General features: G+C 51.4%; 1 protein-coding gene across 1 annotated transcript in view; it reads right to left on the bottom strand.

The window, feature by feature from the left end:
* Positions 1 to 4,436: 4,436 nt before the first annotated feature.
* The window catches only part of ZC3H12D (zinc finger CCCH-type containing 12D), a 32,654-nt gene continuing 12,461 nt past the window's right edge, over positions 4,437 to 24,629 (bottom strand). Inside the window, exons 3-6 of the mRNA XM_060115283.1 lie at positions 14,515 to 14,654; positions 9,562 to 9,796; positions 6,516 to 6,622; positions 4,437 to 5,137 (exon numbers count right to left, since the gene is read on the bottom strand). Of these exons, the coding sequence (XP_059971266.1) occupies positions 4,437 to 5,137; positions 6,516 to 6,622; positions 9,562 to 9,796; positions 14,515 to 14,654 (1,183 nt within the window). The remainder of the gene's footprint in view (positions 5,138 to 6,515; positions 6,623 to 9,561; positions 9,797 to 14,514; positions 14,655 to 24,629) is intronic.

The raw sequence follows: 24,629 nt of genomic DNA, 5'->3' as shown, positions 1-24,629 counted from the left end.
ATAGACCCTAGACTGGTGGGACCAGAAGGTTGATGATTGAGATTGCTGAAACATCACACTGTTACCTCACCACCAACCAATCAAAAAACTGTCTATGGGGGCTTCCCTGGTGGCGCAGTGGTTGAGAACCTGCCTGCTAATGCAGGGGACACGGGTTCGAGCCCTGGTCTGGGAGGATCCCACATGCCGCGGAGCACCTAGGCCCGTGCGCCACAACTACTGAGCCTGCGCGTCTGGAGCCTGTGCTCCGCAACAAGAAAGGCCACAATAATGAGAGGCCCACGCACTGCAATGAAGAGTGGCCCCCGCTTGCCACAACTGGCGAAAGCCCTTGCACAAAAATGAGACCCAACACAGCAAAAATAAATAAATTAATTAATAAACTCCTACCCCAACATCTTCTTAAAAAAAAAACAAAACTGTCCATGTACTGTGCAACCCTCAGCCTTGATGTCACCTTTGAAAACCCTTGCCTGAAAGCCATTGGGGAACTCAGGTCTTTTGAGCACCAGCTGCCCATTCTCCTTGCCTGGCTCCAAGCAATAAATGCTGTACTTTCCTTCCCCACAGCCCAGTGTCAGTAGATTGGCTTTGCTGTGCATGGGGCATTTGTCTTGTCTGCCTGGACACTGTCCCCACTTCTTTGAGGGAACCACTCACCATCCCCAACTCCCCACAAACTACCTGGGTTCAGGTGTGAGCTGATAATCAGTGTGCACCTAAGACCCAGTGAACCAATGGTAGAACCTCACAGCAACTGGTTGGGATGGACACACGATCCAAGCCAGGCCAATCAGAATTCTTCCCAGGATTTTTCCGAGGCTGCCTCTTGAGTCCTTTAGCCAGAAGGATATGTGCCTGTCTGCCAACAGAATGGCTTTCACAGTGCAGGGAAAATCTTAAGGGAGAGGATAATCACACACATAGAAGAAAATAGATGAGAGAGTCCTGACAGGGCTCGAGCCCCTAAATTCAGTCAACCTCACAGCTGCCTCCATCCTGGCCTCCTGACATTTGGTTTGTGAGCCTTGCTTATAAAAACCACCTTGCCTGGGGTTTCCCTGGTGGCGCAGTTGTTGGGAATCTGCCTGTCAATGCAGGGGACACGGGCTCGAGCCCTGGTCTGGGAAGATCCCACATGCCGCGGAGCAACTAAGCCCGTGAGCCACAACGACGGAGCCTGCGCGTCTGGAGCCTGTGCTCCGCGACAGTGAGAGGCCCGCGCACCGCGATGAAGAGTGGCCCCCGCTCGCCGCAACTGGAGAAAGCCCTCGCACAGAAACGAAGACCCAACACAGCCATAAATAAATAAATAAATAAATAAATAAATAAATAAATAAATTTATGGGGTTCCCTGGTGGTGCAGTGGTTGAGAGTCCGCCTGCCGATGCAGGGGACACGGGTTCGTGCCCCGGTCCGGGAAGATCCCACATGCCGCGGAGCAGCTGGGCCCGTGAGCCATGACTGCCGAGCCTGCACGTCCGGCGCCTGTGCTCCGCAACGGGAGAGGCCACAGCAGTGAGAGGCCCGCGTACCGCAAAAAAAAAAAACAAAAAAAAACACCTGCCTGATACAAATGAGCATGCCTGCTGCCCTGTTAGAGCCACCCCTACGTCCATCTGGTACTCACTTGGAAGCGGCCAATCCAGTGTGCGGTTTGCCCAATCCCCCCGACTTCTCCTCTTCAGTCTCTTGCATCAGAGGTGGGCACTTAGAAGGGCCCCATGCTTGTTTCAATGCTCAGCTGCCAACGTCTTAAATTCTTTATCACTTTTGAACAAGGAGCCCTGCTGTTTGATTTTACATAGGGCCCCACGAGTTAATTTTGCACAGGGTCCTGGCTCCATGCGTTCCCTCATGGTGGGATCTGCGATTCCACTTCGTTGCTCCAGTTCCCAGGGCCCCCTCCCCCATCACCCACTGTTTAATAACCCTTCCACTCACCCCCTCGCCTATGCTCTTCTCTCCCACAGGAGGCTTTTTTCCCAGAGGCAGGGAGCCATACCCGTGCCAGCTGGGAGTTGTCTATTTGCTCCCCATCTGAGGTCTGTGTAAAATCCTGAGAGCAGGGATTCACTTGATCTGGAACAATGCCTACATGAGTGGCTTCTCTTGCTTCTAGCCCTCAACCCCCAACATTCTGCAACTGTGTCTCAAACCACCTTCCAGAGGCCTCTGAGGAAGCTACACCGCATAGTAAACAACAGTCCAGCACTGGGAGCCTCAGATCTGAGTGACGGAGGACTCTGCCTGTGTCCTCGGGTACAGCCTGCTGAACGGCCAGCAGAGGCACGTCCTTGCCTTGGGCTTCGCTGCTTCTCCTGGAAAAGGTGAATTCCAGCCCTCTCCCCACCTCCCCCAAGGGGGGAATAACACTGAATAAAGCAGCCATAACATCAGCCTTCACACCCACAATATTTAACGTGAGAAAACCGCCCTCAGGGGGGAAAAGCCGACATAAGAGAAACTGACATACAATTTGACAATGGAGAGTCCAGGTGTGGGTAAAAGTGATGTATTTTTGGAGCACAGTAATAGTTATGCAACTAGGAACATTTCATTCACCCCCATCCCATTCATGTTTTGTGTCACAAAGACATACCAAGACTTTGGAAAAAATTCCAAAGGGGATTTACATTGAAATGTGTTGTTTCTTCACTTGTTTTTGTGCTTGTCTTAATCACAGTGCACCAAATAAAATAGCTTTACAGCTTACTAAAACTCAAACTTGTCCTCAAAGGAAGCAGTTTAAACACTTCTAACTGTAAATCAGCAATGCAACGATTCCAAGTCAGGACACAGACCCAAGAGATAAAAGCAGCTCTAACATAAAGCTTGTCTTGTCAAAAGAAAAAAAACCCACACCACCATGAGGGGAATCCAATTTGCCTAGAAAGAGTGGGTCTTCTTCAGGACTGCAGTCCCAAAATATTAAGATACAATTGTGGGTGTCATCTTTGGGAAAAAAAGAGGTGAGGAAGAGATCTGACCTAAGCCACACTAAGAATCTGGTTTAAAAAGATGAAAGGGCTCAGAGGGGACACAAGGTCTCTGTATCTCCAAAGGAAGCATTTACCCCATTGAAGGGGGCAGGAGCAGATTCTCCCGGGGCGGGGGGGAGCACTGGGCTGTGCCAGCCGTGCCCACAGGGAGCGCTTGCCAGTCTGCAGGAGGCTTGCCTGGGTTGGGAGCTGGTTTTCCACTGGGAGGTACCTCACACTCTCCTCATGAACAAACCAGCCAAGATCTGTGAGCTGGACTCATAACCCTGAGTGAATGGGTAGACGCCACCCAGAGATGCCAGGGCCCCTGAGGACTCAGGGCCCGCATCCTGGCAGCACCGTCTCATCTCTTGTCCTTCGCAAATGAGTGGGCCCTTCTCCCCAACATTCAAAGCAGTAGTTAGCTAGGGGAGAGAGCCATGGTTGAAGGTGGCGAGAAACCTCCATGACTGAGGCTCACCCCAGCTCTGACCAACCCCCCAGAGGTTTCTGAGCAAAAGTCCTGACTCACAGGGCTTGGGCTCAGCTGTGAGGGGTAGCTCAGAAGGCTCGGCCAGTATAGGGCCTGGGCTGGAAACTGCCGTGATGGACGGCTGAAAAACAGGGACACTTAGCCCTGAGTCAAGGGGCGTGTGTGTGTGTGTGTGTGTGCCATGTGCCTGTGTGTGGTGTGCGTGTGTGAAGGGTGGGAGGGCCCCGGCCAGATGCCCCTGCCACACCCCCACAGCCCAGCACAGCCCTGTAATCTCAGAGTGACAAGTGGAGCCCACACGTGGAGGCTAGAACTGGGCTCCCCTCAAGAGGTTAGAAACAGCTCCTGTGAAAACCTCCTGATGCCAACATCTGCACCGGCCAACTGACTACTTATTTAAAACGTGATTTGATGTAATGAAATTCAAGGCCATTTACCAGTTTTCCACCTTTTGGCCATGGCCCACATTCAGTTCACATGGCCGCCAAGGGTACACAGGCACACCTGTAGCTAACGAAGGAGAGTTTCCCACTTAGCCTGATTATGTGGGGTGTGTCTCTCTTCCACTCTATTTCGGGTGTCACCCACTAAATTGATCTTGGGACCCACTTGTGGCTCCCAGTTGCAGCTGGACCAAAACAGCCATGGAGTGTTCTGGACAAACCCTTGGAGTCCTAGTGGGCCTTTGTAGTCTTAGGCACGAGAAACCACTCCCTCTACGGAAGGCAACCTTATTCTGCAGAACACGGACCTCCAGCAGCAGCCCCTGTATGGTCAGGGAAGGTCACCAAGTGCCACCGTGGGCACCGCAGAGGGTGCGGAAGCTGGCCTCCTCCAGGGAACGGACCATCTTTAAAGGAAAGGGGGTGGTCCAGCCCAGGTGCAGGCTGACCACGGCCACCAGCCCAGTGGGGTCGCAAGGCAAGACTGGGACATCACATGTGGTGGCCTCGACGAGCTCCTCAGGGCTTCCCCACGGGCGCACCGGACCTCTGGAATCTCTGGATGAGGAGGATGAGCCTGGCGATGTCGGAGAGCTCGGGGAACAGGGCCATGACGCTGTCCACCTGGTGGGGCGGGAAGGTGCTGCAGAGCACGGTGCGCGCCCTGGCGCGCGAGTCCACCTCGGCGGCGGCAGCCTGGGGCGCGGACCCCAAAGCCCCACCGAGGGCGTCTTCATGTCGGCGCGACCCCACCCAGGCCGAGCGGCCCGGGAGCCAGCCGGCCCCTGGAGGAAGGGCCCACGGGTCGGCGGGCTGCTGGCGCGAGGGGCGCCGGTCACTCTGCGGGGCGCCGGGGCGGTACCCACCCCGTAGGCCCGGCGGGCTCCGGGGGCTCTGGAGGCCGGGCGGCGCTGGCGGGGACGGCGCGGGCCCGGACGCCACCCAGTCGGAACAGGGCGGCCTGGGCGCGCGGCCGCTGCCGGGGCCCCGAGAGGGCGCGCGGCGGGGCCCCGGGTCGTCGCTGAGGACGAGGCGTGAGAAGCCGCCTCCGAGAGTCGCCACGTCGGCCGCCCGCGCGCCCCCGCGCTGCGCCTCCTCGCCGCCCGCGCCCCGCCAGGCCAGCGTTTGCGCGCGGAGCTCATCGGCCACAGCCAGCTGCGCGTGGTGCGGCCTCTCCGGGTGGTAGAACTTGCACTTGATGCCGTAGGTGCATTTCTTGCCTGGAAGGGGCGGGGCAGGGGGAGAGGGCTCCTGGTGAGAGACCCTGGACGGGGAGGCCCGGTGTGGTCCGGGCAGTGCCCGCCCCGCGCGGCCTTTCTCGGTGGAGATTCCTCCGGGAAGGCCCCCGGGCCTGCTGCAGACTTGTCAGGTTTGGGGCGCGACGAGGTGGGGAGAAGTGCCCTGGGGCGTAGGCAGGACGAATGAGGGTGCAGCACCCTACTCCTCGTGGTATTTTCCACTGGACACGGTACCCCAGTGTTACCCACCCAGCGCATGGGGACTGTTGTCTGGAAGTTCCCATGACCAGGGGCTGAGACCAAATCTCTGGATCCAATGACCTTCAGCGTCCACTTCCCCAGAGACGCTGTGGATCCGGCCAACCTAGTGGCGGGGGGGTTGGGGGTGGGTGCTCATGACATAGGATTGTGCCTCCAGTGCTGACTCAGTTTACCCCATTGTCCACATCCCTTGTGCTAATCATTGCCCTCCCCTTACAGACTGTTTTAACAGAGGTGATCAAATAATTTATCATCCAAACCAGGGCCCTTCTGAGAGTGGAAGGGAACAGGATGGGCCAGCCGAATGTGTGTGTGATCACCTTAATTCTAACAAGAAATGACTCTGAATGTCACTTACGGCATCTTAAACTTCTATAGGCACAAAAAACGAGGCCTGGGGACATTAAATAACTTGCCCAAAGCAAGCTAGTGAAAGAGCTGGCCAGAAAGCTGGCGTCCCTGGAGGGCCCTGGGATAGAATCCTTAATTCTTTTTTTTTTTTTGCGGTATGCGGGCCTCTCACTGTTGTGGCCTCTCCCGTTGCGGAGCACAGGCTCCGGAGGCGCAGGCTCAGCGGCCATGGCTCACGGGCCCAGCCGCTCCGCGGCATGTGGGATCTTCCCAGACCGGGGCACGAACCCGTGTCCCCTGCATCTGCAGGCGGACCCTCAACCACTGCGCCACCAGGGAAGCCCCGAATCCTTAATTCTTAATGGATAGCACCAACCAAAGTCCCTAAGGGTAGGTAGGGGTTTAGGTAAGACTGTGGGGCAGGATGTGGGCACAAGCTGCCAGGGGAGGGACTGAGAAAGGAGAGCGTGGGGTGCACACAGCATCCCTGCTCCCTGGATGTGGCTTTGCTCTGTGTGTGACCCCTCCCTCCATCCAGCCCTCACAAACCGCATGCAACAGGGGTCCAGGATGGCAGTTCATCATTACAATAACCCTGTCAGGAAACTGCCATCCAGAGAGGTTAAGTTACCTCCCCAGGGTCACACAGCTGATTAAGGGCAGAACCCAGGCTAGAGCCCAGGCTGCTGACCACCCAGCCAGTGCTTCTGACCTGAACAGGGCCCACTAGGCATGGGGCGCTACCCACCATAGGGGCAGTGTTGCCAGGAAGGCTCTGGGGGCTTTGGCTTCCTGCTCAGGAAGTTGCTCAGGGTGGGTCCCCGACGGCCCAGGGGGTCATCAGGAGGCATGAACCTGGAAAAGAAGCACAGGGGAGTGACTGCAAGGCCCACGGAGACTCGCCGCTGGCAGCACCAGGACTCTCTCTCCCACCCAAGGGTTGTCACAGCGTGTTAGAGCAGCACAACCTTCCTCCACACTGACCCGCACAGAGCACAGCACTGACAGATCCCAGGACAGCAGCCCCCGGGCCTTGTCCAAGTTTTTCTCCTGCTGAGTCAGCAATACCAGAATCACTTAGCAACTCCTGGAAACATGCAGGCTCCGGGCTTCACACCAGACCTGCTTAATCAGAACCTCAAGTGGTTCAGGAATCTGCATTTTAACAACTTCCCAGATCATTTTTATGCACTAAAGTTGAAGCATAATTGCACTAGGTCTCCCCTGGGACCTAGTCTGAAAGCGACTCTAAGCTGCATTCCAATGTCCTCAACAGAAGGCTGGAGACCTCCGGGGGGCCCGGCGGGCTCTCTGGTCCTGGGAGCTCCATTTCCCCTGTGTTGCCCCACAGCTCTGGGCCTCTCAGGTTGGGGATGAAAATTAACAGAGTTCAAAACGCCAGCTGGTGGGTCAATGAAGAAGCGGATCCGGGTGCAGCCTGCACACAGGTGCGGAGGCACACACAGCCGCAGGGCTCAGCGCAGGCTCCACCCTCCTCTGCAAACCGTGGGCGGGGGTCACTTTGTCACTCTCTGACACCACCCTGCCCCCCGCCTGCCCCTCCCCTTCCCTGGCATTGGTCTGAGGAGGAAGGGAATGCATCCTCCATGCCCGCAGCTCAAAAGGGAAAACAACGTTCCTCAGAAGGAAAACTCCCTGGTTCAGCACAATCCACTTCTCATATGAATACTTTCGTTCCCAGGGGGCACTTCCAGGTCACACAAAGGTTCCACTAGAGAGGGAGTGGATTCTAATCGGGGGCTTGTTTTTATGGGCTGGTTTCCCCCTTAATGTCAAGGGTCACGCTGGGGTCCCACCGTGCAGACCACATCCACCAGGCCGGCCCCGAGCTGGGTGATCCCTGGTCCCGGGTAGCCTCTGTGGCTCAGATCCCAGCTACACAGCCGGCTTCTCAGAGTTGGGCCCTGACCAAGGATCTGGGGAGCCACCCAGTGCAGTTATTAAAAGTTCCCAAAGGCTTCACCTCCTGCTCTTTCCCGGGCCTCACAGCCGGGAGCTGGGCCAAGAGGGCCCTATGGACGTGCCCTGGGCACAGGGTGAGCGTCCTTGCCCACAGGCAGGCGGCAGGCTCTGCCCTCTGGCAGTCGGGAGACCTTCGGGCAGGCCCTGAGCAGAGGCCAGTGTGTCAAGACGACTTGGCCTGGACCCCAGGCTGTCACCAGGTCAGAGGCGGCCATGATCCATCAGACCTCAGTGAGGGTTTTCTGGATCCGATGGTACCAGCCTTGCCAGATTCCTCCGGGCCTGAGCCAGAGAGAGGGAGCCATCAGCCTTCTGAATGTGGAAATGACCATGGGGGGTACTGCGGGGCAGCTGCTGTGACCATCCGCCCCGGGGCTCAGGAGGGTGCCTCTGCTTCCCTGGCTGTGGGCCAAGGGGTAGTGGGGGCAGCGGTATGCCCTGGAGGCACCTGGCCTGGCCTGGCCTGAGAACAACCGCTACCGCTAGGGGTACAGTCCGCTCTGGTCCTCACGACCATCTCAGAGGTAAGTGTGACTAATCCAAGGGCAGAGTACTCAAGGTGAAGAACATTCAGCCCAGTCAGGTTGAGAGCTTTCCTCACCACGCACAGCCCGTAAACGGCACAACCTCAGTTTGAAACCTCATCTGCTGCTCCCAGAGCCCTAGCCCTTTTCCACCACACACACAGCCCCGCAGGCTCCAGGGTCAGGAGCTGGTCTGCCGTGTGCAGGTGGCCTGATACAGTGGCCACGTGGCCTCTGCAGCCATTCACACTCACTCCCTCAGTAATCTACCACTAGTCACTGGGTGCCTATAATGCGCCAGGCTGGCTGGAGCTGTGGCAGATAAGACGCATACAGTCCCTGCCCTCACGGAGTTGGGGAGCTTGTCCCAAACCACATTCCTAAAAGCCAGTGAGAGAGCCCAGAATGAGGACCGAGCTATCATGCCTGGAACAGAAATTGGAATGGGAGTGACGTCCCAGCCTGCTGTGCCCTCCCCATCTTGTCCCACCCTGTGACCGTGCCCCCCTTGCCAGGCTCTTCAGCATGCCTGAGGACGCGGGCAGTGGACCAGCCACCGCATCCTGCCCACCTCAGCTCCGTCTAGGGGCCCTCACCCAGCACCTGCTAACTGCTCTGTGCTTTGTGACCCTGACACCCAGCACCTGCTAACTGCTCTGTGCTTTGTGACCCTGACTTCGTCCTGCTTTCACTGTAGCTGGTTGGTCCAGGGGGGACCTGACCCAGGAGAAACACCCTAGGGGACAGATGAACCCATCAGATTCTCTTGAAAGTGTCAACCAAGACGTATAAGACAGAGACAGTTCCAAGATCTTTACAGCCCCAAAGAAAAGGCGATGTTGCCCACTCCCATCCGTAATTCAAAACTTTGGAAAAAAAAGACAGAAGCGTAAAATAAGTGAAAGGGAGTGCAACAAAGTTCAGACTCACCCGATGATGACAGTTCCAGTGCTCTTATTTGAAATGTTAAATTCTTCAAAAATAAAAACAAAAGAAAGGTCCCCCCAGGGCCATGCTTGGCCCACTCATCAGGCAACTGGGTCCTGGCTCAGCTGGATGTGGGCGTCGGAACAGAAAGGTCACAGGACAGTTGGGACAAGACAGCCCCGTGGGGGAAATCTGGTTACGAAAGAGAGGAGACAGAGAGGGCCAGCAGAGAGATGTGCGGCGGGGAAGGGGCGCGGGCGGCCCGCGGCATGGGGGCTCTGAGCCCGTGACTAAGCCCCGCGGGGGCCCCGTCACCGCCCCGCCCCCTACCCGCCCCAGGACCCCACGGGCCCCACGCACCGGTCATTGACGAAGGAGAACATGAGCAGCCTCTGCTCGATGAACCACTTCCACTCGGGGTTCTCGCTCTGCAGGTCGCGGTAGTTGTCGTTGGAGACGATGACCCCGTCCTGCTCGTAGGCCACCTTCACGACGTAGCGGTCGTCGTAGCAGGACACGCGCCTGCCGCTCACCTTGCGGGACGGCGTGTACACCAGCACCGCCTGCCGTTCCAGCTCCTCCAGCACGTGCTGCTCTGGGGGCCGCAGGGCGGGGACCGCATGAGGCGCTTTCTCGGACGGACTCTCCACCCCCAGAGCCGCCCTAAACTCCGGAGCAGCTCAGGGCTCCTCTCTGATCAGCTCTCCCCTCCCACCGTCCCCGCCTCCCTCCCCCTACTCCCCCTTCCCCTCCCCCCTCCCCCATCTCCCCCTCCCCCTCTCCCCTATGGCCCAGCCCAGCAGGCAAAGAGCAGGGAGGTCTCGATAGGAATTTGCCAGCAGCCTGAGGTCAAGTGGGCTGTTGGCTTCTGTCCTGCCTGCGTCATGACAGGAGTCCCGAGGATGGTGCCCAGCCAGGGAGACACACTTTGGAAGGAAGAGTGAAGCCACAGCTCTTGTCCTTGTGATGGTTACCTGCCCCGTGCCCCTCCCACGGTAGACACAGAGGCCTTCTTCTGGAGAAAGACATCCCTATTTTAACTAGAATCCCGGCACTTAGGAGTTACCAGGAGCCCCGCATCCACCTGGAAGAGTGCCGCCGGGGCCCTTAGCGGAGAACCCCCCCCATCCATGACACAGGAGTCTGCTGGGACACCTTCAGGACGGAGCAGCCCACAACTGACAGCTCTGAGGGACACAAGAATGTCACGCAGAGAGGCCGGGATGAGGAATCTGCAGCCTGCGTTCCGCTCTCAGCTCCGGCTCTCGGGTTTCTCACCCCTCTCTGAACATCAGGTTTTGCACTTATAAGATGAGGAAGATGACACCTGCACCTGCACCACAGCATCTGTGGGGCGGCTGGACCAGCGCATGTGGGGGGAGCCCCCAAGAAGCCTGGGAGGAGGGAGTGTGTCCCGGGAGCTGCAGACGTTACAAGGTCTCTTAACAGGAGCTAAAATCTGCATCCCTGGATGGCCTACTCTTTGATCTTACTTTTGCCTTCATAGACAAAAGAAATCCCTTCCACACGAAACAGTTAATCCGCATGTGGAAGATTATTAGCATATTCGTCCCCCATGTCTCAGTCCTTTCCTATATGACATGGTTCCCAGACCTTTTAAAAGTGCATAATGCATGTATGGTACAAAGAAGAATTTTTTTTAAATGCCGTGTGTGTGGTGATCATTTTGTAATGTATAAAAATATCGAATTGAGACAGGAAGGAAGGAGACAGGGTACAACTACTGAAAGAATGACACAACCATTAAGAAGAACGGGATACCACAAAAACTGGTTAGAACCTACTAGGCACAAGATGGCCAAAGATTAGACTTCCCTAGGCCTTGAGCCTCATTATACCCTTATTGTAATGCATTAGCTAAATGACACTATGACAGGCACCATGACAGATCCAAGGCTAACCATAAAAGGCCAAAAAGTAGGGGTGCCCCAATTCCTAGAAACCCCTGCCTCTTCTCCAAGACAGAATATTCCTCCCACTCGTTAGCCCAGCCCATAAAAACTAACCACTCCGTATCGCAGGGCCGGCTCTCCCCCTCTGAGATGGCCCACACTCTGTCTATGGAGTGTATAGCTCTCTAAATAAACCTGCTTTCACTTTACTATGGTTCACTCTAGAATTCTTTCCTGCCCAAAGCCAAGGACCCTCACTTGGTAGTGTGTCCCAGGGACTCACTCAAGACCTCGGACATGACTATCTTCCTGTGCCCCATTTTTCCTGCAACAGAATCACTATGTTGTACATCTGAAATTAATACAATACTGTAAGTCAATTATACTTCAATTTAAAACTACAATTCATTAGTTAAATGCCATGTTTGCGGTACTCCCTTTGAGAAATAGAACATGGCCTGTGCTTTGAAGTCCCCATTGCCCCTCGAAGTTTGCACCTCCCTCCACTCCCTTTAAGATAACCCAATTTTGAGAACTTTGTGTTTATAATTCCTTTGCTTTTATTTTTTAAAATGCATATATATGTACCCTTCAAAAGGACAATTTCCAATGTGATTATGAGCCTCCAGACTTTACACAAATGGAATCATCTTGCACATATTCTTGGGCAACTTCTTTCCTCATTGAGCATTGTGTGCATGAGGTGTGGCCATGTCATGACGGTCAGTTTTGCACAGAAGTCTCCTGCTACAGAAGGACAAGGGTTTCTCTAGGGTCTGTCTTAAGGAGTGATATTGCTGAGTTGTAGGGAAAGGCACTTTACAAGGTAATGCTGCATTACTTTCCAAAGTAGTTATATCAAGTTACTACCCAACACAGCATCTAAGGCAACCTTGCCAGCACTTGGCATTTGCAGGTTTTTAAATTTTTCCCAATCTGGTGGGTGTAAAGTGGCCTCTTGTTGTGATTTTATTTTGCATTTCTCTGGTTACTAACACAACTGAGCATCTCTTCATATGTTTATTGGCCATTTGTGTTTTCTCTTCTATCAAAGGCCTATTCATGCCTTAGCACGTTTTTCTATATATTTGTCCTTTGTCTTGGTCTTATTAATTTGGATAAGTTCCTTATAGATTCCAACAGGAATCCTTCATCAGGGATATGTGATATATGGCCTCCCCCAGGTTGAGGCTTGTCTTTTCATTTTCTTGTGTTTGTGGTATCCGCTAATGAACAGAAGCTTTTACTGTAATGTAGGCAAATTTATGACTCTTTCCGCTGTCTCTCTGCATTTGTTGTGGCTTGTTTAAAAATTCTTCCCTACCCCAAAGTGAATTCCCTACTCTTTACCCATTATGTATCGCACAGTATATATTGCACAGCTGTTGAGAGCCACCATTCTCCATGTTCAGACCATAAAGAATAATCTGGGACAACTGGTCCACGATGAACACAAGTGTTCATCCCCCGCTCCTTCTCATAATCCCATTGAAAGAGAAAGGAAGCAGTACAGAAGGGGTAGGGAATCCATAAACACATTAAAAATGGGCTTGGGGGGCTTCCCTGGTGGCGCAGTGGTTGAGAGTCCCCCTCCGATGCAGGGGACACGGGTATGTGCCCCGGTGCGGGAAGATCCCACATGCCGCGGAGCAGCTGGGCCCGTGAGCCACGGCCGCTGAGCCTGTGTGTCCGGAGCCTGTGCTCTGCAACAGGAGAGGCCACAACAGTGAGAGGCCTGCGTACTGCAAAAAAAAAAAAAAGGGCTTGGGGACAGCAGCAAACCCAGGATTTTGACAAATTTTAGGAAGACAGAAAGCAGGTAGGATCAGAGACTTCCCTGGCGGTCCAGTGGTTAAGACTCCATGCTTCCAATGCAGGGGGTTTGGGTTTGATCCCTGGTCGGTGAACTAAGATCCCACATGCCACGGGGCAAAAAAAAAAAAAAAAAGAAAGAAAGCAAGAAAGCAGGTAGGATCACATTGATCCTACAGTACAAAGGGAACCACAGCCCAGAATGTGCCTGGAGGCTGCAGAGAAGGTAGAGCCTGCTCCCTGCAAAGTCCCAGTGCTCTCCAGCAGGAGTGGCGAGTCAGCAGAAGTCGGATTATTAACTGAAGGGCTACCACGGGGCCGCTGCATCCACCCTTTTCGGTCCCTATCACTGTATGGGAAGTGAAGATATAACTAGGAAGGAGGAGGTTCCCATGCGGCCTTTGACCTCCTAAAGTAAGACCATCATCCTCGTGGCACTGGAACGTGTGGTGGGCAGAGGCGTCCAGCTGCCTGCCTGCTCTGCGCAGGGTGTGCTGAAGTGAACTCTCCTGATCGGCACATCCAATGGTCAGCCCTACCTTTTAGGGAAAGATCCAAATACCAGGAGAGGAAGCCCATGGCAACTGCACAGGTATGTATTTAACCAATCAGGTTCTTTTTTCACAAGTAAACACTGACAAGCAAAGGATCACCAGACTTTTGAGAAGAAGATTTAACAGCACAAAGAGAGAGAGAGAGAGATGAACAAAGAGGACTGACCCCAGAAAAAATAAATATGATTCATGGAACTTCAGAGAACTTTTTAGAAGTCTGTATTAGTATAGGAATAGTCAAAAAGATACCGTATCTGTAAAACAAGAATAGCGTTTTACTTAAAAAATAGAATCAGAAAGAGAAGAAGAAGCAATTGGTAACCACTGATAGAACTGAAAACAAAACCAACAACTTTTGGTTAAAAGGCTGGAAGAAAAAGTCAATGAAACCTGCCAGGATCACGAAGAGGTCGGCCCCAACATTGCGGACTTGGCTGACATGATACCCACAGTGCCTTAGCATGTGATTTCTTCTTATAAGAAAGTCAAACAAACAAAAAACCCTGTTTATTTAAACCACCTGTCCTATTATTTGTAGCTGAAAATATTCCTAACTGATATAAGAATTAATAATAAAAAATTCCCTGGGTCTCGGTTTCCTTTGTTTTTTTTTTAAATGAAGAGATTGAACTAGATATTCGGTTAATAAATATCACTGGACCGAATGGATGCCTCTTTCAGTTCCTGTATTCTACTAGGGGTGGGATGCAGACCCAATCTTTCTGCAGAGTGTTAAAAGTTATAAGATTCTATTATTTTTGGAACTTAATCTTTCACACTAAAAGAGTAAATACTTTGTTCATTTATCTATCAACAACTATTTATTGAGCACCTGCTATATGCCAGCTGTTACGCTAGGTGATGGGGCTCTGGCAGGGAACACTCATAGTCAGTGCTTTCATGGAGCTTATAGTCCAGTGAGGAAGACAGACGTTATCAAACAAACGGTAAGCAGATAATTGGCTGTGATTTTCAGGAGTACCATGGAGGAAAGGTGTACAGTACCTCTTGAGAATGTACCTGCCCCAGCATACCTCTAATCGGGGTATCAGATCTTGGTGGCTCTTTCCTCCAGGAGGGGACAAAAACTTTGATGTAGGTGTGTCCTCTGTCCCTGAACCAGTCCACAGCCAGCTGGATTCCCCGGCAAGAGAAGGCTTCTTTATTTCCATGACTACAATGAGAAAACAAAGACATCTGCAGAGAAACAGGAAGGGTTCCTCAAGAGTGACTTTTCCTGGGAATAGCCTGGATCATAGTCTCATAATCAAAGGGAATCAGGCAAACCTGCATTTTGAAAATAGGTCATTCTTTGCACAAAATATATCCCTTAATTGGAACCAATTAGCTTGTGATCATATGTAGAGGGTCTCAGGCTCCAAGGGGAGTGCATTCCAAGGATTAATGGACAAGATCCTCTTATTAACTGAAGCTAATATGGATCAAGAGAGGGTTGTCAAGGTGATATTGGTCTTCCCAAGTCCAAGTAAGGAGGCCAGTGTGCCCCACAAATTCCACTGTAATCATCCACCAATGGAGGCAGGAAGGAGAGAGTAGTGTGTGAGGAGGCTCAAGACCAGGCAGGGGGACTTCCCTGGTGGTCCAGTGGCTAAGACTCTGTGCTCCCAATGCAGGGGGCCCAGGTTCGATCCCTAGTCAGGGAACTGGATCCCACATGCTGCAACTAAACATCCCGCATGTCACAACGAAGATCTCGCGTGCCGCAACTAAGAGCCAGAGCAGCCAAATACATAAATAGAATAAATAAATTTTTTAAAAAAAGACCAGGCAAGGGTCTTAGGAGCTAGAAGATCTGTCTACTCCAAAGAAGCATGAGAAGCCGTAGAAGGATTTTAGGATTTTAAGACTGGGGGTAAATGTGATGTGATGAGATGTGATCTGATGTATGTTTCAAAGAGTTCAACCTGGCAGCAGAGAGGACACTAAGTTGGAAGGATGCAGAGTAGGGGGGGACACCAATTAAGAAGCAGTTGTAGTCATCAAAGCAAAACCTGATGGTGACCTGGACCCAGCTGGTGGTGGTGAAGAGTAGGTGAACTTGAGAGATAGTTAGAAGGTAGTATCTCCAGAATGTGGTGCTTGACTGGGTACAGGGGTGATAGGAGAAAAGGCACTGAGGAGACTTCTGACTTGTATAAGGGGATGGAGGGCTCCCTGAGACAGACCCTGTTTGGGAGGAAGACAGGATTTAAAGAAAATGATCCTGAGTTTGGTCGTGGACACATGGTGAGTTGGGAGGAGGCTTGCTGACCTCTAAGTGGAAATATTAAATAAACAGCTAGGGTTCAGAAGAGAGGGCTGGGTGACAAAACATGTGAGTCATCTGTTTAAGCACCAGTTGGAGAGAATTGCCTAGACAGAGAGTGAGCATCCAGGGGCTGGACCTGGAGGAGCCCTGGAACTGAGCAGCTGGTTGCAGGTAGAGCAGGACAACCAACGAAAGAAACAAAGGCATCTCTCAGAAGAGAAGGGAGGGGCTTCCCTGGTGGCGCAGTGGTTGGGAGTCCGCCTGCCGATGCAGGGGACACGGGTTCGTGCCCTGGTCTGGGAAGATCCCACATGCCGCGGAGCGGCTGGGCCCGTGAGCCATGGCCGCTGAGCCTGCGTGTCCGGAGCCTGTGCTCTGCAACGGGAGAGGCCACAACAGTGAGAGGCCCGCGTACCGCACACACAAAAAAAAAAAAAAAAGAAGAGAAGGGGGTAAAGCAGAAGAGGCTGCACCATGGAAGCCTCAGGAGGAAGGCAGCCAAATGCTGCCCTGAGGGGCCAGTGAAGCCTGAAAACATCCCTCAGACTTCATCCGTGGAGGTCAGCGGCATTTTGCTGGAGAGGGAGACAGGTACATAGATTTGAGATACCGAGAATACAGACTCAATGGGACTCGGCCATGGCCTGGCCTCAAGACTAGCTCACCCCCTGCTCACCACTTCCACCCAGCCACCGGCACTCCCTCAGCCCTTTGCCCTGACCATGCATCTCCCTTCACTCCCATCACAGGGCCTTTGCACCAACTATTCCACTCCTCTCAGCCCAGTCCATTCCTCCTTCGGCTTCATCGTCACTTCCTCAGGAAAAGCATCCCCTCGCCTCTAAACCCCATCAGATTCCCCTGTTAGGAGTCCTCACAGCACCATCCTCGTCCTTCCTGGCACTTATCACAGTTGGACATGCACCCTCCCCAACAGGATGAATTGGGCCTCCCCCTTTCTAGAGCACAGGTTCCTGTGGCTGCCCGTCGTTCCCAGCACCTAGCATGGTGGTGCCTGATAATTGGTAAGGGCTCAACAAAAACATGCTGAAGAAATGAATGACTGAGAAGAAACAGGTCTTACGAGCAGCCGGAAGAGAAGCAGCCCAGGCACAGGGAAGGGTTGGCTGGAAGGACACTGGTGCAGGAAAGGCTTGCGTGTCTAGGGACTGAAAAGAGGACAGTGCGGCTGCAACCCGTGGAGCAGGCCAAGGGGAGGTGGGAGGGGCAGGCTGGGTGCTTAGAGAGCCAAGGGTCCCCGTGACTCTCACATCCTCTCCACATCCAGGCAAGGCTAACACATCAGATCTTCACATTTGTGCCTTCTCTTGTGTGTGGCTTCTTCCACTACTTTCTCAGAGAGGATTAGGATAGGTCCAGGTTTATAAAGTAAAAAAGGGAGTCTTAGAAATGCTAATCAGGGGCTTCCCTGGTGGCGCAGTGGTTGAGAATCTGCCTGCCAATGCAGGGGACACAGGTTTGAGCCCTGGACTGGGAGGATCCCACACTCCGTGGAGCAAGTGGGCCCGTGAGCCACAACTACTGAGCCTGCACACTGCTATGAAGAGTGGCCTCCGCTTGCCACAACTAGAGAAAGCCTGCGCACAGAAACGAAGACCCAACACAGCCATAAATAAATAAATAAAATTAAAAAAAAAAAGAAAACATCATGAAGTCTTACTATGTGACACCATATGGTAAGAAGTCATTAATTCTTTAAAAAAAAAAAGAAATGCTAATCAATGGTGTTAGAAGTTGGGCTTTGTGGAGATTCAAGAGAACTCTAGATTCCTGTAGCTCCAGCGACGTATCAGGAACCAGGCCTCACCCCCCTAGATCTGTAGGGTCTTCCAGCTTAGAGATAATAGCCCTTTGGCCGTTGTCGCTGAGCTGTGAGGCTTATGCAAACGGTAAGGAGAAAATATCAACAGGGGGACTTCCCTGGTGGCACAGTGGTTAAGAATCTGCCTGCCAGGACAGGAATAAAGACACTGTTGTAGAGAATGGACTTGAGGACATGGGGAGTGGGAAGGGTAAGCTGGGACGAAATGAGAGAGTGGCATGGACATATATACACTACCAAATGTAAAACAGATAGCTAGTGGGAAGCAGCCGCATAGCACGGGGAGATCAGCTTGGTGCTTTGTGTCCACCTAGAGGGGTGGGATAGGGAGGGTGGGAGGGAGGGAGACGCAAGAGGGAGGAGATATGGGTATATATGTATATGTATAGCTGATTCGCTTTGTTATAAAGCAGAAACTAACACACCATTGTAAAGCAATTATACTCCAATAAAGATGTTTAAAAAAAAGTTTGTAGTAAATGTAATCTCATCATGTAGAATTACATTATCTACTTAATCCATTATTACTGAACATTTAGGTTATTCCCAGTCTTCTGCCATTATAAATAATGACATAGTTAACATCTTTGTGCATAAAACTCTACTTGTATTTCAAAATTATGTCGTGAGGATAGATTCCCTCAAATTAGAATTACTAGGTCAAAGAACATGAGTACTTTTATTAAGGGTGTTGATACATATTGCTAAATTATCTTACGGAGAGATTGTACCAATTCACATTCCCACCAGTGGTGTATTAGAGTACTGCATCATTTCAACAGTTTGGTAATTTTATTGGCAAATAATGAAATCTTGCTTTAATTTGCATTTTTTGATTACTGATGAGATTGAACGTTAAAAAAAAATATGTTCATTAGCTGTTGTTTTTTCTCTGTGAATTTTCTATTTTATTATTTTTCTACTGCGTATCTTTGGGGATGTCTGTTTTTCTTTTACTTGTAAAAACATTTACCTATTAATGATATTAAGCTTTCGTCATATTATTGCCAATGTTTTTTCTAGTTTTGTTGGACATGTAATTTTACAATTCTTGATATGCAGAACTTTCAGATTTTTTCATATTTAAGTGTACCAATCTTTTTCTTTGCAGTTTCTTTTTTTTTAAACTGAGTTTAGAACATTATTACTGATTCCAGGATATGATAGATAATCAGCTTTGTTTTCTTTAGTTTCATGACTGTTTTTCATATTTATCTTTTTAGTATTTTAGAATTTGTTTTGTGGTAGAATCTAACATGCAGCTCTAAGCAATTTTTTTCTTTCAAAGTAGATAGTTGGTTTCTGTACACAATTGATTGAATAACCCAATTTCTTTCCCATTGACTGGTGGCCCTTTCTTCATCTTATATTACTTTCTTATGTAGTCAAGGGTCTATTTCTAGGGCATTTCTTCTCCAGTGGTTGGTGGTTTTTGTTCTCAAGTAATATATTGTTTTAATTATTACAGCAATAATACTACTTTTATATCTTCTTTTCCTACAGTTAATACCCCTTATTTCTAATTCAGTATTTTTAGTTAGACTAGGATTTTTTTAAGAAGAGTGTTTAATAAAAATGGTAATAGTAAAAAAAAAAAACACACAAAATAAAAGAATCCACCTGCCAATGCAGGTGACACAGGTTCAATCCCTGGCTCAGGAAGATCCCACATGCCGCGGATCAACTAAGCCCGTGTACCACAACTACCAAGCCTGCACTCTAGAGCCCACGAGCCACAACTACTGAAGCCCACATGCCACAACTACCAAAGCCCATGCACCTAGAGCTGTGCTCCGCAACAAGAGAAGCCACCACAATGAGAAGCCCGCACACTGCAACAAACAGCAGCCCCCACTCTCCACAACTAGAGAAAGCCCATGTGCAGCAACGAAGACACAACACAGACAAAAACAAACAAATAAATAAATTTATTTTTTAAAAAATCAATGGGGCCGTCTGTGGTGAAAAGGAAGAGGAAATGGAAAGCTAGTCCCATCGGCCTCAGCAGAAGTTGCAAAACAAGGAGACGGAGGGAGAATGAGGGGCCACTCACAGCGTCCTTACCCTGACCCCCAGGCCTGCCCCACTCGCTGAGCCATGAGGGGACAGGAGGGCTGGCAACACCGTGATGGATGTGAACAGGAGGCTGAAAGCTTGTCTCTCAGCACAGCCTGGGCCTGTCACAAGCCTCTCAGAGAAATCCTGGTTTCAGCGGGTGCAGCCTCCCGCAGGGCTGCAGGGCTGCCGTGGAGGAAAGTGGCAGATAGGTGAACCGGAAGCAACACCCCTGGATCCCTTGCTTCCCCAGGCCTGGAGGATTTCGTGCAGCCTGTGAATGGACAGCACTTTAAGCCAGCATGGTTCCCCAAAAGGCCAAATGGGACCGATGACCCTCTCTGTTGACCATTCCGGAAGACAGGCCAGCCCACTGCTCTGCAGAGGAGCCCAGTGAACGTCCCAGACCCCTCTGCCAGACACCACCAGGTCTCAAAAGCCTCCAGATGTCATTTGGGAGAGGAGCACGGCAAGGGAGAGGAAACACGAAGCCTGAGTCCTCCAGGAGAGAGAAGACACTGAGCTATCCCAGACGGGCAAGTGTAAAGTTTGCTCCTTCCCACTACCTAAAAGGTGGCGAAGAGATTTCATCTATCATAGAAAATAAGGTCTGTGTTCTGTGCACACTGCAGCAGTGATGTGGACATCTGATGACACCCACACTCCCACCCCGCCACTAAGCACGTGTCTCTTGGCCACAGCAAAGTCTGCCCACAGTCCATTCTCAAGAAAACATATTGTTGCCACAATTCTTTTAAAATTTGTTTCTCTGGGCTTCCCTGGTGGTGCAGTGGTTGAGAGTCCACCTGCCGATACAGGGGACACGGGTTCATGCCCCAGTCTGGGAAGATCCCACATGCTGCAGAGCGGCTGGGCCCGTGAGCCATGGCCACTGAGCCTGCGTGTCCGGAGCCTGTGCTCCGCAATGGGAGAGGCCACAACAGTGAGAGGCCCGCGTACCACAAAAAAAAAAATAAAAAAAATTGTTTCTCTGGCGTGCCATGTGGCATGCGGGTTGCAGGATCTTAGTTCCCCGACCAGGGATAGAACCCGGGCCCCCTGCATTGCGAGCGTGGAGTCTTAACCACTGGATCACCAGGGAAGTCCCTAAAATTTGTTTCTTGATTGCTCTCTTTTCTGTGACTACCTATCTGTCTTTAACTGTTCAAAAGCCAACTTTCTATCCCTGATGCCTTTGATGGGTGTGTGATTTGGGGCGGGGGTTGGAAGGTATAAATCACACACCCGTCAGAGGCATCAGGCACCCTATCCCTGTGAGTGGGCAATGGTGAGCAGGGTGACAAGTTCCAGAGACTCTGGAGGCAGGTGGAGGGGAGGCGGTTGGAGGTGCAGAGATTCAGGAAGAGAAGAGCTGAGGAATGGGGTCACCATCAGCATCATGTAGCAGAAACTGGCCCCACGGCCTCTCTGATACAGAACTCCAAGATGGCAGACCCCCAACCAAGAGGCTCCAAAGGACAGATACGTATCCCCCAGACCAGTGGAAGATGGAGGGAGTGTACATCTTCCCATCAGTGCAGCCAGTATCTTCCCTCTCTCCCTCAGAGGTGCCCTCTCTTCCAGCCTGAATTCCAGGCACAAGGAGGTCGGGGACTGGCCCTGAGCACCCCTAAGTTGGTCTCTCTGGAATGGAGGACTTTTCATTCAGGTCCACCATTGTGCACATACTCGACCCCAGCCTCATGAGCCTTCTGGTCTCTAGAAATGTGAAGATTATCTATGTTCAGTCCTTGCCATGTCTTTTTTTTTACCAACCTCAAAACCCCATCGTGGCTGCCATAGTCCTGGCCACAGAAAGCCCTGAGCAATGGCAGGGTTGATGCCACAAGCAGGGGTCACCCCCTCACCACGTGGGGCTCTGTTTCTAGGAGATGTCAGAGCTCTCAGTCGGGTAATAAAGTTCAGCAGTCACCCTGGAAGCCCACACCCCACGTACAAATGGGAAGAACATTAGCCAGAGGCACCCCTTCCCCTGGGCTTCTCCTCCACCCGCTCAGCATGCAGCTGTGAACATCTCCGTCAGCAGGGCGCTGTGCTGGGGGCCTGGGGAGCAGTGAACGAGGCAGACCTCACCCCCGCTTCTTGGAGCTCAGTCTTAACAGAGACCTGTGTATCTGACCACTTTGCACATGTGCCTAATTTAATCATTGCAAGAAGCCCTTGAGGAAGTGACCTTGGCCCCATTTCACCCTTGAGGAAACTAAAGCAAAGCCATGTGCTGGCTCGCTGATCTCTCAGTGGATCTCAGAGCCTAATCTGTTGGGCTGCAAACTCTTCCTTCCCATCTGCATTTATTCCTGCCCCGCTCCAGTCTCTGCTCCTGGGACCCAGACAGCAGCTCCTTCGGAGCAAAAATCACCACCTGTCCACAACACTGTAAATCAACTGTGCTCCAGTCAAAACTTTAAAAAAATTACCAGCTGTTGGGCTTCCCTGGTGGCGCAGTGGTTGAGTCCGCCTGCCGATGCAGGGGACACGGGTTCGTGCCCCGGTCCGGGAAGATCCCACATGCCGCGGAGCGGCTGGGCCCGTGAGCCATGGCCGCTGAGCCTGCGCGTCCGGAGCCTGTGCTCCGCAACGGGAGAGGCCACAACAGTGAGAGGCCCGCGTACCGCAAAAAAAAAAAAAAAAAAATTACCAGCTGTTAAAATGCTCGAGCTGGGGGAGGGACCTCAGCGCTTATTAACAGCCACTGAGAACCAGTTTATCAGAGAGCTGAGCGCCAGGCCCCGGGAAAAGGAAACAGGAGTCGTAGGATTTGAACCAAGGGAGGTGGTAACGGAAGTGGGTAGGTACCTGAGGCAAATCCTGCCTGACGAAGCGTGCCTGGGCAGCCACCATCAGCGCGTAGCCATTTACACTAACTGACAATCTAAGTGAAGGCCCCTGTATCGTTAACTGTCGTCCAAGAAGTCTCTGCAGAAACCAGCAGACGGTCTTATGAAGAGCGAGGCGGTGGTTTGGGGGTGGGACGAAAGGAAAGACAAGCGGTGATTCCTTTGGGGTGTGAGGTGTCAGTCAGCCCAACACTGACTGACTCTGTTTCTTACTTGGGGTTAAACTGCAAACACTCTGAACCTGGAGTTTCTAGCCCTTCCACCAAGAGATCTCCCCAGCTCAGGTCTGTGAGGAGATGGGGGTGACCTCTGAGAGAGGGTGCTCCCTCATCTCATAAAAGGAGAAATGGGTGCAGACTTAGGTAGGAACCCAAGGCCAACGTTGGTTGGAGTCCATTCAGAGGCTGAGAGGCAGGTTGGACCCCCAGCCCGGGAGTGTGCCCCCTACACCCACTGAGAGGGGCCTGATGAAAACCTCCCATTGCCAACGTCAGCTCTCTCATCACTGAAGATTTGTTTCTCCAGAATACGCCAGATTCTGTTAAGGTTTTTAAGAGTTTAAAAAGGTAAACAACAACAAGTCAAACAAAAAACCCTGTACATCCCCAAATGAGGAAACATTCAAATGAAACCCTTGTCAAGGCCAGTAAGAGGATGTGAAATTATCAGGTGGTTTTTCCCCAGGCTGAAAGCCTTCAGCTCACTCCTTTCCTAAATTTGCCTACAGAACATACACCACTGGGACTTGTCAGTACGTGTGGGTATGTGTGGGTTTGCCAGGCAAGAAAATGTTGGCAAGAGTCAGCAGCGAGAAACAACATTCTTCCCAAACACCACGGTGCAGCTGGTCACGTGCGTTCAACGGAAGTCACCTTTTTAAGACCTTCTGGACATTTTTCTTAAGGCCAAGCATACAGCGACTCCAGTGCTCAGTTCACAGCTTCCTCTTTCCTGCACATACGCAAATGCACACACCCCTGAAGGTGTAGGGACTGTGCCTGAAAATCCGTCTCTGTGCTGCTGGTCAAGCAGAGCCACCATTCAATGCACATGTGACCTTCTGAGGGTTCCCAACAGACTGGCAGCTGCAGGAGGGGCATCCTGGCCCCTGGTGAGGGAGGGGGGTCTAGCGTGTCCTGTCTGCAGCGGGCACGTCTGGAGCTCATCGTGCCTGGGGAGGACTTTGGGCAGCACAGGCAGGCTCTGGCCCCGGAATAAAAGCCTATGGGGTCAGGGTCTCCCGCTCTGAGACCAAAGATACGTGGCATTAGCAGCCCAAAGATACACAGTGCTGGGGACATGGAAAGAGCCCTGAATCCAGAGCCTGGCACTTACTGCTCTGGGACCTCTGGCAAGTTACTTACTCTCTCTGAACCTCTGCAGAAGAAGAGACATCCCTTTATGAGAAAAATGCATTTATTTCTTTCACACATGCATAAAATAATCACCCTGCATCCTAGAATGTTAGAGATGGAAAACTACATAAGATTATTATTATTCAGTCCAACCTCTTAACTGTATAAACAGGGCTCAGAAAAGTCAGGTGACTCTATTTACAATAGCCAGGTCATGGAAGCAACCTAAATGCCCATCGACAGACGAATGGATAAAGAAGATGTGGTACATATATACAATGGAATATTACTCAGCCATAAAAAGGAGTGAAATTGGGTCATTTGTAGAGATGTGGATGAACCTAGAGACTGTCATACAGAGTGAAATAAGTCAGGAAGAGAAAAACAAATATCGTATAGTAACGCATATGTGTGGAACCTAGAAAAATGGTTCAGATGAACCGGTTTGCAGGGCAGAAATAGAGACACAGATGTAGAGAACAAACATATGCACACCAAGGGGGGAAAGCGGGGGGTGGGGTAGTGGGATGAACTGGGAGATTGGGATTGACATGTATACACTAATGTGTATAAAACATATAACTAATAAGAACCTTAAATTATTTAAATTATTTAATAAGAACCTTAAATTAATTAATAAGAATTAAATTTAAATTAAATTTAAAAACAATTTTTTAAAAAAAGGTCAGGTGACTCATGCGGAAGTCACACAGTAGGTAAGCTGAGGAGCTACAGCTGTACCGTCCATTATGCAGACACTCACCACATG

This window comes from Mesoplodon densirostris, chromosome 12, assembly GCF_025265405.1.
Source record: "Mesoplodon densirostris isolate mMesDen1 chromosome 12, mMesDen1 primary haplotype, whole genome shotgun sequence".
NCBI lineage: Eukaryota > Metazoa > Chordata > Mammalia > Artiodactyla > Ziphiidae > Mesoplodon > Mesoplodon densirostris.
The sequence above is the reverse complement of the archived record's forward strand: the minus strand, read 5'-3'. Positions and strand labels throughout refer to the sequence as shown.